The sequence below is a fragment of the Pristiophorus japonicus genome, chromosome 20 (genome assembly GCF_044704955.1).
Source record: "Pristiophorus japonicus isolate sPriJap1 chromosome 20, sPriJap1.hap1, whole genome shotgun sequence".
In the NCBI taxonomy this organism is placed as follows: Eukaryota; Metazoa; Chordata; class Chondrichthyes; family Pristiophoridae; genus Pristiophorus; species Pristiophorus japonicus.
The window spans coordinates 5,915,359-5,929,598 of NC_091996.1; the positions used below are offsets into that span (position 1 = coordinate 5,915,359).

The window sequence follows — 14,240 nt, forward strand, 5'->3', positions numbered from 1 at the left end:
AGACGTCACAATTTTAAAGAGAGGGGGGAAAAAAAATCATCGATCTGCTGGAGGCAAAATCATGCTTGTGCTAATATATGAAAAGATTTGTCACAACAACAATTTGTATTTATATAGCACCTTTAATGCAGTGAAACGTCCCATGGTGCTTCACAGGAGTATTATGCAATAAAAAATTTGACACCAAGCCGCATAAGTAGAAATTAGGGGAAGTGACCAAAAGCTTGGTCAAAGAGGTATGTTTTAAGGAGCGTCTTGAAGGAGGAAACAGAGGTAGAGAGGCAGAGAGGTTTCGGCAGGGAGTTTCAGAGCTTGGGGCCTAGGCAACAGAAGGCAAGACCACCAATGACTGAGCAACTATAATCAGGGATGCTCAGGAGGGCAGAAATAGAGTGGCACAGACATCCTTGGGGGGGGGGGGGGGGGTTGTGGGGCTGGAGGAGATTACAGAGATAGGGAGGGGCGAGGCCATGGAGGGATTTGAAAACAAGGATGAGAATTTGACCGGGAGGCAATGCAGGTCAGTGAGCACAGGGGTGATGGGTGAGCAGGACTTGGTGCATGTTAGCACACGGGCAGCCAAGTTTTGGATCACCTCTAGTTTATGTAGGGTAGAATGTCGGTGGCCAGCCAGGAATGCGTTGGAATAGTCAAGTCTAGAGGTAACAAAGGCATGGATGAGGGCTTCAGCAGCAGATGAGCTGAGGCAAGGGCAGAGATGATTATTATACCATTACAGATGACCAACCTTAACTGGAAGTAGCAGTGTACTTCACTGCTGTACACAACAGCTGAGAATTGGCAAAAGCCCTAGCAGAACCACAACATACATTGACTGAGGCTGGGATTTAAACTCAACAGTACACTGGGTGAGTAGCCCGTGACTCTAATTGCTATAGCTACCAGAACGCCCTCTTCGCGCACTTAAACAACTGCTCAGGAAGCGTTATTGGAACGTCTGTGTATGCTTCACTGACACAGGGCATTTTTTTATTTTAATTAATGTATGCAACGAACCAAAAAACGAGCATAAACACAGAGGTATACTGCAGACATGCAAGGCTTCGGGTAGATGCAGACAGACTCATTAAAAAGGGCACCTGCGCCTCTTTTTCTTCCTAGTGTTAAGCATTATTTTAGCCTCTTCCTGAAATAATGTCACAAATAGTAAACTTCACAATATTAGATTCAAAAAAGATTACCAAGAGATTGAGTAGATTGGGCCTAAATTCTCTGGAGTTTAGTTAGAGGTGATTTCATTGTAACATACAAGATTCTGAGGGGGGACTGACAGGGTAGATGCTGAGAGGCTGGTTCCCCTGGCTGGAGAGTCTAGAACTTTGGGGCATAGTTTCAGAACAGGGGGGTCGGCCATTTAAGTCTCCGAGATGAGAAGAAATGTTCTCACTCAGAAGTTGTGAATTTTCGGAATCCTCTACCCCAAAGAGCTGCAGATGCAGTCATTGAGTATATTCAACGCTAGATTTCTGGACTCTAGGGGGAATCAAGGGATATGGAGATCAGGCGGGAAAGTGGAGTTGCGGTTGAAAATCAGCCATGATCTTATTGAAATGGCACAGCAAGCTCGAGGGGCCAAATAGCCGACTCCTTCTCCTATTTCTTATGTTAGGATGTGAATGTTTCAAAAGTTATTACTGTATTAAGAACGTAATTTACCCTCTAACTGCATTGTATACTTGCTACTAACGTACAACAACAATTTGTACTTATATAGCGCCTTTAACATAGTGAAATGTCCCAAGTACGCTTCACAGGAATATCATGAGATAAAACAATGACACCGAGCTGCGCAAGTAGAAATCAGGGCAGGTGAAAGATAGGTTTTAAGGAGCATCTTGAAGGAGGAAAGAGAGATGGGGAGGGGTGGAGAGGTTTAGGCAGGGAGTTCCAGAGCTTGGGACCTAGACAACAGAAGGCACTGCCACCGATGGTTGAGCAATTAAAATCAGGGATGCTCAAGAGGGCAGAATTAGAGGAGCGCAGACATCTCGGGGGGGTTGTGGAGCCGGAGGAGATTACAGAGATAGAGAGGGGTGAGGCCATGGTGGGATTAAAAAACAAGGATGAGAATAATAAATAATAAATAAATAAATAAAGAAGGATACAGATAGCATAAACCTACCTTGCATCTGCTGCATGATCAGGGCCCGCTGCAGCATGGGATTAGGATTAAGGAGTGAAGGTTGACTGGTTGGACGTAGGTTTAGCTGTTGCTGCTGCTGTTGCTGCTGCTGTTGTTGCTGCTGCTGCTGCGGATGGTGATGTTGCTGCTGCTGCAAGACACTGCAAAGAAAATGAGCCATATATTAAAAATAAGATAAATATTTCCCAAACAGACACAAATATTCATGGGATTGAGGTAAAAGATAGAACAGATATGGGTTATCTGATGCACAATAATAAGGCACACCAACAATTTTAATCTTTAATGAGTCCAGTAACAATTCATTGCAGTGTTGCGTTACCCAACCATCTGTCTATGTGCTCCTAATTGATCTCGAATTCCAATTCTCTGATGGGACTTATTTTGCTCCTATTTATTCTTGTGGTTTTCCCGATTTGAAGACGAGCATTTTAATATGACGTGCATCCTTTGGGTAGTTTGACAGCAAGGCTTGGAAATAAATACTAAATCGGGTAAGTGCACGTGTGGACAAGTAGTTGGTGCTTCGGGACAGGAAGCAGCCAGCGCCATTTGCGATGCGCCGCTTGCAAAGGACAACATTTTCATGCTACAATCCTGTCATCACATCATGCGTCAAAACCCCACGGCAAAGTCACATCATTAACGTTCCACCCATGCCGCCTGGAACTGAATCTGACAATCTTCCATTAACATGCAAGACCACAGTCTCCCCACATTGTGAATCCTTCAGGGTTTTAAAGCACAGCTTTCCAAAACTGGTGCCCACAAGGTCAGATTTTTGTCCATACTGTGTGCAGCAAACACAGCAACTCAAGGATTCAGTACTCATCTGTACTTGATTTACTAGTGTGTTTTTGTGTTGTTATATCTAGAGTATTGTGTACAGTTTTGGTCTCCTTACCTAAGAAAGGATATACTTGCCATAGAGGCAGTGCAGCGAAGGTTCACCAGACTGATTTCTGGGATGGCAGGACTGTCGTATGAGGAGAGATTGGGTCAACTAGGCCTGTATTCACTAGAGTTGAGAAGAATGAGAGGGAATCTCATTGAAACGTATAAAATTTTGACTGGGTTGGACAGACTGGATGCGGGGAGGATGTTTCCCCGGGCTGGGAAGTCTAGAACAAGGGGTCACATTCTCAGGATACAGGGTAGGAAATTTAGGACCGAGATGAGGAGAAATGTTTTCACTCAAGAGGGTGGTGAACCTGTGGAATTCTCTACCACAGAAGGCTGTGGCGGCCAAGTCACTGAATATATTTAAGAGGGAGATAGATAGATTTCTAGAAACAAAAGGCATCAAGGGGTATGGGGAAAAAGCGGGAATATAGTGTTGAAATAGAGGATCAGGAGCAGAAGTTCCAGGCCCAGATAAAGGAGCCCGAGTGTCGGGAGGAGCCAGCTGGTGCAGGGACAAAAAGGTTTTTTTTTTTAATCGAAATTGAAATGTGACGTCACAGCCAAGCGTTTAAGTGATTGGCTGGTGGATTGGGGAGTATTTTTCTTTTTCTTTTCAGTAGGAAACCTTTGGCATTGCTGTTAGATAATAAAGATCACATATATTTACTAAGGAGAGTTGGATAATTAAATCGGCTGTTTGCTGAGTAGCGGCTGGGTGCGTTATGCTAAGGTTTCGAGTTTAGTTCTACTCGATAGTTGTGAGTGTAACTAGAAGGATGGCAGGGCAGCTCAGTCCCATGGATTGCACATCCTGTGACATGTGGGAAGTCCTGGATGCTCTGCGCAGCCGGGGTGACCATGTGTGCAGGAGGTGTCTCCAGCTACACCAACTTGAGCTCCGCGTTTTAGAGCTTGAGTGACCGCTGAGGTCACTGCGATGCATCCATGAGACTAAGAGTAACGTGGATAGCACGTTTCTAGAGACGGTCACCCCGCAACTTAAGACTGTGCAGGCAGAAAGGGAGTGGGTAACCACCAGACAGGAGAGGAGGACTAGGCAGGTAGTGTAGCAGTCCCCGAGTCCACCTCGCTCTCCAACCGGTACTCTGTTCGGAGTACCGGTGGGGGCGATGGTGGCTCTGGGGAGTGCAGCCAGAGCCAAGTCCACGGCACCACGGGTGGTTCAGCTGCACTGGGGGGGGGGGGGGGGGGGGGAGGAGGAAGGAGGAAGAATGGAAGAGCTATAAATGGTAGGGGATTCAATAGTCAGGGGAGCAGACAGACGTTTCAGAGGCCACAGACATGATTCCAGGACGATATGTTGCCTCCCTGATGCCAGGGTCAAGGATGTCACTGAGTGGCTGCAGGGCATTCTGGGGGGGAAGAGGGTGAACAGCCAGAGGTCATGGTCCACATCGGTACCAATGAAATGTAGGAAGAGGGATGAGGTCCTGCAGGCAGAGTTTAGGGAGCTAGGAGAGAGATTAAAAAGCAGGACCTCAAAAAGGTAGTAATCTCTGGATTACTCCCAATGCCATGAGCTAGTGAGTACAGAAATAGGAGGATAGAGCAGATGAATACATGGCTGGAGGGATGATGCAGGCGGGTGGGCTTTAGTTTCCTGAGGCATTGGGACCACTTCTGGGGAAGGTGGGACCTGTACAAGCCGGGTGGGTTGCACCTCAACAGAGCCGGGACCAATATCCTCGCGGGGGGGGGGGGGGGGGGGGTTTAAACTAGCTTGGCAGAGGGATGGGAACCTGAAAATAGATTCAGTAGCGAGGGGAGTAAAGCTGGAATTAGAAAGCAAAAATAAAGAAAGTGAGTTTGAAGGGCACTTTAAATGCACATAGCATTTGTAACAAAATAGATGAGTTAATGGCACAAATTGAGACAAATGAGTATAATCTGATAGCCATTATAGAGACGTGGTTGCAAGGTGACCAGGACTGGGAATTAAATATTCAGGGGTACTTGACAATCCAGAAGGACAGACAGAAAGGAAAAGGAGGTGGGGTAGCTCTATTGATAAAAGGATGGAATCACTGCAATAGTAAGAAACGATATTGGCTCAAATGAACAGGGAAATCTTGCTACAGCTATATAAGATATTGGTGAGGCCACACCTGGAATACTGCGTGCAATTTTGGTTTCCATATTTACGAAAGGATATACTTGCTTTGGAGGCAGTTCAGAGAAGGTTCACCACGTTGATTCCGGGGATGAGGGGGTTGACTTATGAGGAAAGGTCGAGTAGGTTGGGCCTCTACTCATTGGAATTCAGAAGAATGCGAGGTGATCTTATCGAAACGTACAACATTGAGGGGGCTTGACAAGGTGGATGTTTCCACTGATGGGGGAGACTAGAACTAGAGGGCACGATCTTAGAATAAGGGGCTGCCCATTTAAAACAGAGATGAGGAGAAATTTCTTCTCAGAGGGTTGTAAATCTGTGGAATTCGCTGCCTCAGAGAGCTGTGGAAGCAGGGACATTGAATAAATTTAAGATAGAAATAGACAGACAGTTTCTTAAATGATAAGGGGATAAGGAGTTATGGGGAGCAGGCGGGGAAGTGGAGCTGAGTCCATGATCAGATCAGCCATGATCTTATTGAATGGCGGAGCAGGCTTGAGGGGCCGTATGGCCTACTCCTGTTCCTATTTCTTATGTTCTTATGATCATATTGAATGGTGGTACAGATTCGAAGGCCTACTACTGCTCCTATTTTCTATGTCTATGTTTCTATACATGAATAAAAAGTTGTCATAGCACCACTTTCCGGTGTCATTTCGACATTAGAACCAGGAGCCTGTCAATGGGTTACAGCCATGGTTCAGTGGTTAGAACGCTCGCCTTTTGAATCAGAAGGTTGTGGGTTCAAGTCCTACTCCACAGACGTGTGCCCATAATCAAGGTTGATACTCAAGTGCAGTGCTGAGGGAGAGCTCCATCGTCAGAGGTGCCATGTTTCGGATGAGACATTAACCCTAGGCCTCGTCTGCCCCGTCAAGGGGACATAAAAGATCTCACAGCTCTGTTTTTAAGGAGAGCAGTGGAGTTCTTCCCGGTGTTCCACGCATGGAAACTTTCAAAACCTTTGCTGTAAAAACATTTTTTTAATAAAAAGACAGCAACTTCTGCAAAGGAAAGTGAGATTAAAATGAACGGAACATCAGTCGGGGCTGCTGATCTGCAGACCACAGCAGTTGGTTATCCGTCGGCAGAACTCGGGCAGCAATTCATCATACTGCCCTCTCATCCATTAAATTTAGCCTGGAAAGTTTCATGGACCGAGGAGTGGAGGGGTTAACTACTTAAAACAAAATCGCCCGTTGGCACCGTGGGATAAAGCCCCGGCTTCTCTCCGTGAATCAACTTATGTCAAAAAAAGTCAGTGGGACTTAAACAAACTGTTAAACAGGGTGAAAGAACAGTCCACAACAATAACTTGATTTATATCTTCTTCTTAGGCAGTCCCCTGAAGTCAAGGGTGACTTGCTTCCGCGCTAAAATGAGCTCTTAAGGTGACAGATGAGACCAATACAGGATCTACAGTCTCTGTCGAATGTGGGGCAGATGGTGGTTGGAGGGATAGTTGGGTGGGTGGGGTGCTTCATTTGTTGTACACTCCTCCGCTGTTTGTTGGTTTCCACGTGCTCCCGGCGGAGACTCAAGGTGTTCGGCGCCTCCTCCACTTTGAGCAGTCTTGGGCCAGGGATTCCCAAGAGTCAGTGAGGGAGTTACATTTTTTCCAAGGAGGCTTTGAGAGCATCCTTGAAGTGATTTCTCTGTCCTCCTGGGGCTCGCCTGCAGGGACGTAGCTCGCAGTAAAGTTCTTGTTTCGGGAGTCCAGTATCAGGCATGAGGACAATGTGGCCCGTCCATCGGAGCAGGTCGAGCGTGGTCAATGCTGGCCAGAGAGAGAACGCAGACGTTGGTGTGCCTAATATGCCAATAAATTTACAGGATTTTGCAGAGGCAGCGTTGATGGTACTTTGAGATGCCTACTGTACATAGTCGCAACGTATTTATATAGTGCCTTTAACGCAGTAAATCTACCCAAGTCGTTTCACAGAAGCATTATAAAACAAAATGACACCGAGCCGCACAAGGAGAAATTAGGTCAGATGACCAAAAGCTTGGTCAAAGAGGTAGGTTTTAAGGAGCGTCTTAAAGGAGGAGAGTTAGAGAGGAGAGAGGTGTAGAGAGGCAGAGGGGTTTAGGAAGAGAATTCCAGAGCCTAGGGCCTAGGTAGCTGAAGGCACGGCCGCCAATGGTGGAGCGCTGAAAATCGGGGAGGCACAAAAGGTCAGAATTGGGGGAGTGCAGAGATCTGTGAGGATTGTAGGGCTGGAGGAGGTTACAGAGATAGGGAAGGGTGAGGCCATGGAGGGATATGAAAACAAAGATGAGAATTTTTAAATCGAGGCGTTGTTTAACCGAGGTAGGCCAGCAAGCACAAGGAAGAGAAGCCATTGCAGGTGATTCTTTGGCTACAAGTTGCTTTTATCAGCTGAGTGTCGCACTTTGATGTTTCAGCACATCAACAAACTTTCATACTCCGAGGAATTCTTGCTCATTAGTGCGCTAAAAAGAGCAGCGATCCGGAGGTTTGGATTTCAGGTTGCCTTCTGAACTTATGTACAAAACTGAAAATCCATTCTGCAGATAGAATTCCTTTCAAATTAAAAATCTAGTTTTCAAAACACAGACGTAACGAAGGTGATATGCAAGTACATATGGAAGTAAATGGGACACAAATTACAGAGTCGAGGTACGTCACGAGTGGAAAGGTGAAGATGGGGGTCCCCAAGACATTTGATACCCTCTCCCGACCTTCGAACACACCTAGAGCAGCCAAAAGGGTATCCCATCGCATTGTATAAACATAGATGTGGGTGGTGGTGATTCATGTTCATGACAGATATTGTAAAAATGTATCTACATTGATAAAAGCGCAACTGAAAAGGATTATGAGCGAAAGACTTTCATCTATATAGCGCCTTTCATGACCACCAGATGTCCCAAAGCACTTTACAACCAATAAGCTACTTTTTGAACTGTCGTCACTGTTGTAATGTGGGTTAATACGGCAGACAATTTGCGCACAGCAAGTTCCCACAAACACCAATGTGATAATGACCAGATCATCTGTTTTAGTGATGTTGGTTGAGGGATAAATATAGGCCAGGACAGCAGGGAGAACTCCATTGCTCTTCTTCGAATAGCGCCATGGAATCTTTTACGAACACCTGATAGAGCAGACAGGAGCCTCGGATTAATGTCTGGACCAAAAGACGGCACCCTCCGACAGTGCAGCGGAGAGCTCCTCAGTACTGCACTGGGTGTGTCAGCCTAGATATTTGTGCTCAAGTTTCTGGAGTGGGATTTGAACCCATAACTTTTTGACTGAGAGATGAAAGTGCTACCACTGGCTGATAGAAATTGGTTATATTGTGGAACTAGTCAGAAAGCTCATTGAATGTATTCAAGTCACAGATAGATAGATTTTTAACCAATAAGGGAATTAAGGGTTACGGGGAGCGGGCGGGTAAGTGGAGCTGAGTTCACGGCCAGATCAGCCATGATCTTATTGAATGGCGGAGCAGGCTCGAGGGACTAGATGGCCTACTCTTGTTCCTAATTCTTATGTTCTTATGTAAAGCAGGATTCTGCCGATCATGAATATCTCACTTGCAGAAGATGACGAGACAGAGGGGGGATCCCGGAGACCTACACTTGTCTATCTATACCAAACGCTGCTGAAACAGCAAAAGGATATCCGGGGGTTACTTTTGAGCACATGGTGTCCATTCGCAGTGCTCTAGAAAAGTTTCTGTCTGGGTTTGATCTTTCAGAACGTCTCGATCCAGACAGGTTGCAATTGCAGCGCTACCTGTGGCTCATCAATGGGACCCAGGACAATCAGCTGACACCAAGAAATCAAAAGCACAACACTGTGCACAGGGGTGCAATTAGCATTGTATAGGTAAGCTTTCCATCTTTCAACATCAACTTGCATTTCCAAAGCGTCTTTAACGTAGTCAAGCGTCCCAAATTTCACAGGAGTGCAATCAGACAAAATAAGACACCGAGCCATAGAAGGAGACATTAGGACAAAAGCTTGGTCAAAGAGGTAGATTTTAAGGAGTATATTGAAGGAGGAAAGAGGCGCGCAGAGGTTTAGTGAGGGAATTCCAGAGCTCAGGGACGAAGCAGCTGAAGGCACGGCCGCCAATGGTGGGGCGAAGGAAATCGGGGAAATGCACAAGAGGCCGGAATTGGAGGAGCGCAGAGATCGGAGGAGGAACCATTTGAACACAAGGATGAACATTTTTATAAATCACGGCCTTCAGGGACTGGGAGGCCAGCAGAGCTTTGGATGAACTCAAGCTTATGGAGGGTGGAAGATAGGAGGCCAGCCAGGAGAGCATTTGAATCGTTTATAGCTAATGTTTAGAATACTTTCAACAGCACTCTGCGGCATTATTGCAGTGTCTAATTTATCTTCCGTGCTCTGTTGGGTCTTGGTTATTCAAAACTACCAGCCAGTCACTTCAGGATAATCCACAAGGCTTTGTACATTTGGTTACCCTAAATCATTTATTGTGCCAACAGGCAATAAAAGCTCTTTAATTCACATTCAGTTACCGATTCACATGAAGTTGTTTCAGGTGCAAGATAAAAATCTCAAAATATGTACCAACATTTTATAAGCAAGGAGATATATGTTTTAATCCCTTTCTGCAGATTAAATAACTTCATACATTCATACCGAGTACTTGGGAGCACATTAGCAGCAAATGCACCCCGAATGCGGGTTTGCAGCCAGCCTGTGGTCCGTTTCACGGACTGGTCATCTGTTGTTTAATTGCTGTCGCTGGTCTGATCTGCTGGTCGGGGGGTGGGGGGGGTTAGCCCATTAACCCAAAAGACTGTTGCGTCCTAGCTGCAATGCACCTGATTGACACAGAGTTCTGTTGCCCCCCCCCGCCGCCCTTAGAAACTGCTGCTGTGTTGGACACCAATTATCTCAAGTTGCTCACTCAGTGCACAATTTCCACTGTTTCCTTCCCTGGCATGTGCTGCATGCACTCTTATCACATGCACATAGGAGCTGTTCTAGAATCAGTACAGAAGGAGGCCATTTCGGCCCATCGTGTCCGCGCCGGCCAGCCAAGAGCTATCCAGCCCAATCCCATGTTCTGCTCTTGGTCCATAGCCCTGTAGGTTACGGTACTTCAAGTGCATATCCAAGTACCTGTACTTTTTAAATCTGATGAGGGTTTCTGCCTCTACCACCCTTTCAGGCAGTGAGTTCCAGACCCTCAACACCCTCTGATTGAAAATAATTCCCCTCAAATCTACCAATTACTTTAAATCTATGCCCCCTGGTTGTTGACCCCCTCTGCTAAGGGAAATAGGTCCTTCCTATTCACTCTATCAAGGCCCCTCAAAATGTTATACACCTCAGTAAGGTCTCCTCTGTTCCAGCCTATCCAATCTTTCCTCACAACTAAAATTCTCCAGTCCAGGCAACATTCTCACAAGTCTCCTCTGTACCCTCTCTAGTGCAATCACATCTCTCCTGTAATGTGGTGACCAGAACTGTTAGCACACTGGCTTGCATGCAAGGTTACCAATACAGTGCAGAGCCAATTTTGCAGCAGGTCATACATAGCCCGTCACCCATTCTCACTGTCTTACATTCGATTCTGGTCCCCAAACGCCTTGATTTTTAAATTCTCAACCTCGTGTTCAAATCTCTCCATGGCCTCACCCCTCCCTTTCTCTGCAACCTCCGCCAGCCCTAAACCTCCAAGAACTGTGTTCCTCCTACTGTGACCTCTTACTTATCCCCCACTCCCTTCGCCCAAACCAATGGTAGCCGTGCCTTCAGCTGTCTAGGCCCTAATTCCCTCCCTAAAATTCTCCGACTCTCTCCTCCTTTAAGACTGCCCTTCAAAATAACCTCTTTGACCAAGCTTTTAGTCATGCATCCTAATATCTCTCTTTAGCACGATGCCAGTTTTTGTCAGATTGCACTTCTGTGCAGCACCTTGGGATGTTTTCCAAGTTGTTGTGGTAGTCTTTTGACATCGAGGTGAACTCCACCGTTCTTCTTCAAAATAGTGGCCATGGGATCTTTTATGTCCACCCGGGAGGACAGGTGGGGCCTCGGTGTGAAATCTCAACGAAGGACGGCACCTCCGACAGTGCAGCACTCAGTGGGTAGCACCCTCGCCTCAGAGTCAGCCACTCAAGAGACTTGAGCACAAAAAAAAATCTAGGCCGAGACCCCCAGCGCACTACTGAGGGAGCGCCGCAATGTTGGAGGTGGCATCTTTCGGATGAGACGTTAAACCGAGGCCCCGTCTCCCCCTCTCAGGTGGATGTAAAAGATCCCACAGCACTATTTAGAAGTGTTCTGGGGCCAATATTTACCCCTCAATCAACGTCACTAAAAAACAGATTATCTGGTCATTATTGCATTGCTGTTTGTGGTAGCCTGTTGTGTGCAAATTGAGCTGCCGCATTTCCTACATTACAAGAAAGGACGTAAGATTTATAGAACGCCTTTCACGCCACCAGATGTTTCAAAGCACTTTACAGCCAATGAAGTACTTTTGGGAGTGTAATCATTGTTGTAATGTAGGAAACGCGGCAGTAAATTTGCACACAAGCCAGCTCCCACAAACAGCAATGCGATGATGACCAGATAATCTGTTTTTGTTATGTTGGTTGAGGGATAAATATTGGCCAGGACACCGGGGATAACTCCCCCTGCTCTTCTTCGAAACAGTGCCACGGGATGTTTTACATCCACTTGAGAGAGCAGACGGGGCCTCGGTTTAACGTCTCATCCGAAAAGCGGCATCTCCGACAGTACAGCACTCCCTCAGTACTGCACTGGGAGTGCTCAAGTCTCTGGAGTGGGGACTTGAACCCATAACTTTCTGACCCAGAGGCAAGAGTGCTGCCCACTGAGCCACAGCCGGCACTGACAACAGTGACCGCACTTCATAAAAGTGCTTCATTTTCTGTAAACATAACAAAACAAATAGAAGCAGGGGCAGGGGTAGGCCATTTCGCCCCTTGAGCCTGCTCCGCCATTCAATAAGAGCATGGCTGATCTGATCTTGGCCTCAACTCCAATTTCCCGCCCGCTCCCCGTAACCCTTTATTCCCTTATCGTTCGAAAATCTGTCTCTCTCTGCCTTAAGTATATTCAATGACCCAGCCCCCACAGGGCGGAGAGAATTCCAGAGATTCACGACCCTCAAGAGTACATCCCTCCTTAAATAAGGAGGCCAAAACTGTAAAGCACTTTGGGACGTCCTGAGGTCAGGAAAGGCGCTATATAAATGCAAGTCCTTCATTATCATTGGCTCAAGTTTGTCAAAGCAAGAATTCCCATTCAGTTCCACAGGCTGATTGTGTTTCAAAATCTAGTGTTTCTAGATTGAAAGGGACCAATGGCTTTTCAGGCAAGACACATTCTGAATAAAACTAAACATTTTTTTACAAAGCTGCTGTTCTTTTTTTTATATATATATATATATTTCGATCAAATTTTTGTTTATCGCCTCTACTTTTCTTTTATTATACGGCATATATATATTCTTGTCCGAGGATGGGTTTCCTCCTTCTTTCCCTCCCCCCCCCACACCTTTTCACCCTGCGTGGGGAGATGGGCCGAGCCTGCATCCCCGGCCTGGATTTGACGCACTTACCGGCCGGGGCCCGCCGGATGCGGGTGCGGGGGGGGGTGGTGCTGCTGCCGCTGCTGGTGGATGAGCTGCTGGAGCTGGAGCAGCTGCTGCTGGAAATGCTGCTGCTGCTGAGGGAACATCGCGCCGAAAAAAGCCTTTTGTTTTTTTGGTTTTAAATGATTGAATGATAAATAATAATAATTAAAATAATAAATTCTATTGTTGTTTGTGAGGCGAAGGCTTCGCTTTTTTTTTTGTTCGCGGGAGACAAGAGACAGAAGGATTTCGTCGCCCGCCTCGCTCCGGTCCCTCGCGGCTCAGCTCGGGGGCGGGGGGAGACCTCCGGCCACAGCGCCGCCAGCGGCCGGGAGGGCATCCTGCAACCCACGGAGCAGGCTCCGGAGGGGTGCGGAAGGGGGGCAAATGGCCAACTCCAATCCTGTTTCTTATGCTCTTATCATCAGCAAAGGCGGTCCCTCCTATCGGGGATGAACATGAGGAGCAGGCCACCCGGCCCCTCGAGCCTGCTCCGCCATTCAATACGACCACGGCTGATCTGATGATGGACTCAGCTCCACTTCCCCGCCCGCTCCCCATAACCCTTTACTCCCTTATCGCTCAAAAATCTGTCTTATGAATATATATTCAATGACCCAGCCTCCACAGCTCTCTGGGGCGGCGAGTTCCGCAGATTTACAACCCTCTGAGAGAAGAAATTCCTCCTCATCTCAGTTTTAAATCACTCACAGAGGGTGGTGAACCTGTGGGATTCTCGACCACAGAAGGCTGTGGAGGCCAAGTCACTGAATATATTTAAGAGGGAGATAGATAGATTTCTAGACATAAAAGACATCAAGGGGTATGGGGAAAAAGTAGGAATATGGTGTTGAGATAGAGGATCAGCCATGATCATATTGAATGGCGGTGCAGACTCGATGGGCCGAATGGCCTACTACTGCTCCTATTTTCTATGTTTCTAAATGGGCGGCCCCTTATTCTGAGACTATGTCCCCTAGTTTTAGATTCCCCTATGAGTTGAAATATCCTCTCTGCATCCACCTTGTCGCGACCCCTCATTATCTTTTATGTTTCGATAAGACAATAAGAACATAAGAAATAGGAGCCTGCTCCGCCATTCAATAAGATCATGCTGATCTGATCATGGACTCAGCTCCACTTCCCTGCCCGCCCCCCCATAACCCGTTATTCCCTTATTGCCCAAAAATCTATCCCCGCCTTAAATACATTCAATGACCCAGCCTCCACAGTTCTCTGGGGCAGAGAATTCCACAGATTTACAACCCTCTGAGAAAAAAATTTTCTCCTCATCTCAGTTTTAAATGGGTGGCCCCTTATTCTGAGACTATGCCCTCTGGTTTAAGTTTCTCCTATGAGTGGAAATATCCTCTCTGCATCCACCTTGTGCCCCCTCAGAATCTTATACGTTTCAATAAGATCA

General features: G+C 46.7%; 1 protein-coding gene across 1 annotated transcript in view; it reads right to left on the minus strand.

The window, feature by feature from the left end:
* The window catches only part of ciz1a (cdkn1a interacting zinc finger protein 1a), a 70,590-nt gene extending 57,503 nt beyond the window's left edge, over positions 1-13,087 (minus strand). The window contains exons 1-2 of the mRNA XM_070863704.1: positions 12,803-13,087; positions 2,144-2,304 (exon numbers count right to left, since the gene is read on the minus strand). Of these exons, the coding sequence (XP_070719805.1) occupies positions 2,144-2,304; positions 12,803-12,921 (280 nt within the window). The 5' untranslated portion in view covers positions 12,922-13,087. The remainder of the gene's footprint in view (positions 1-2,143; positions 2,305-12,802) is intronic.
* Between the last annotated feature and the right edge of the window lie 1,153 nt (positions 13,088-14,240).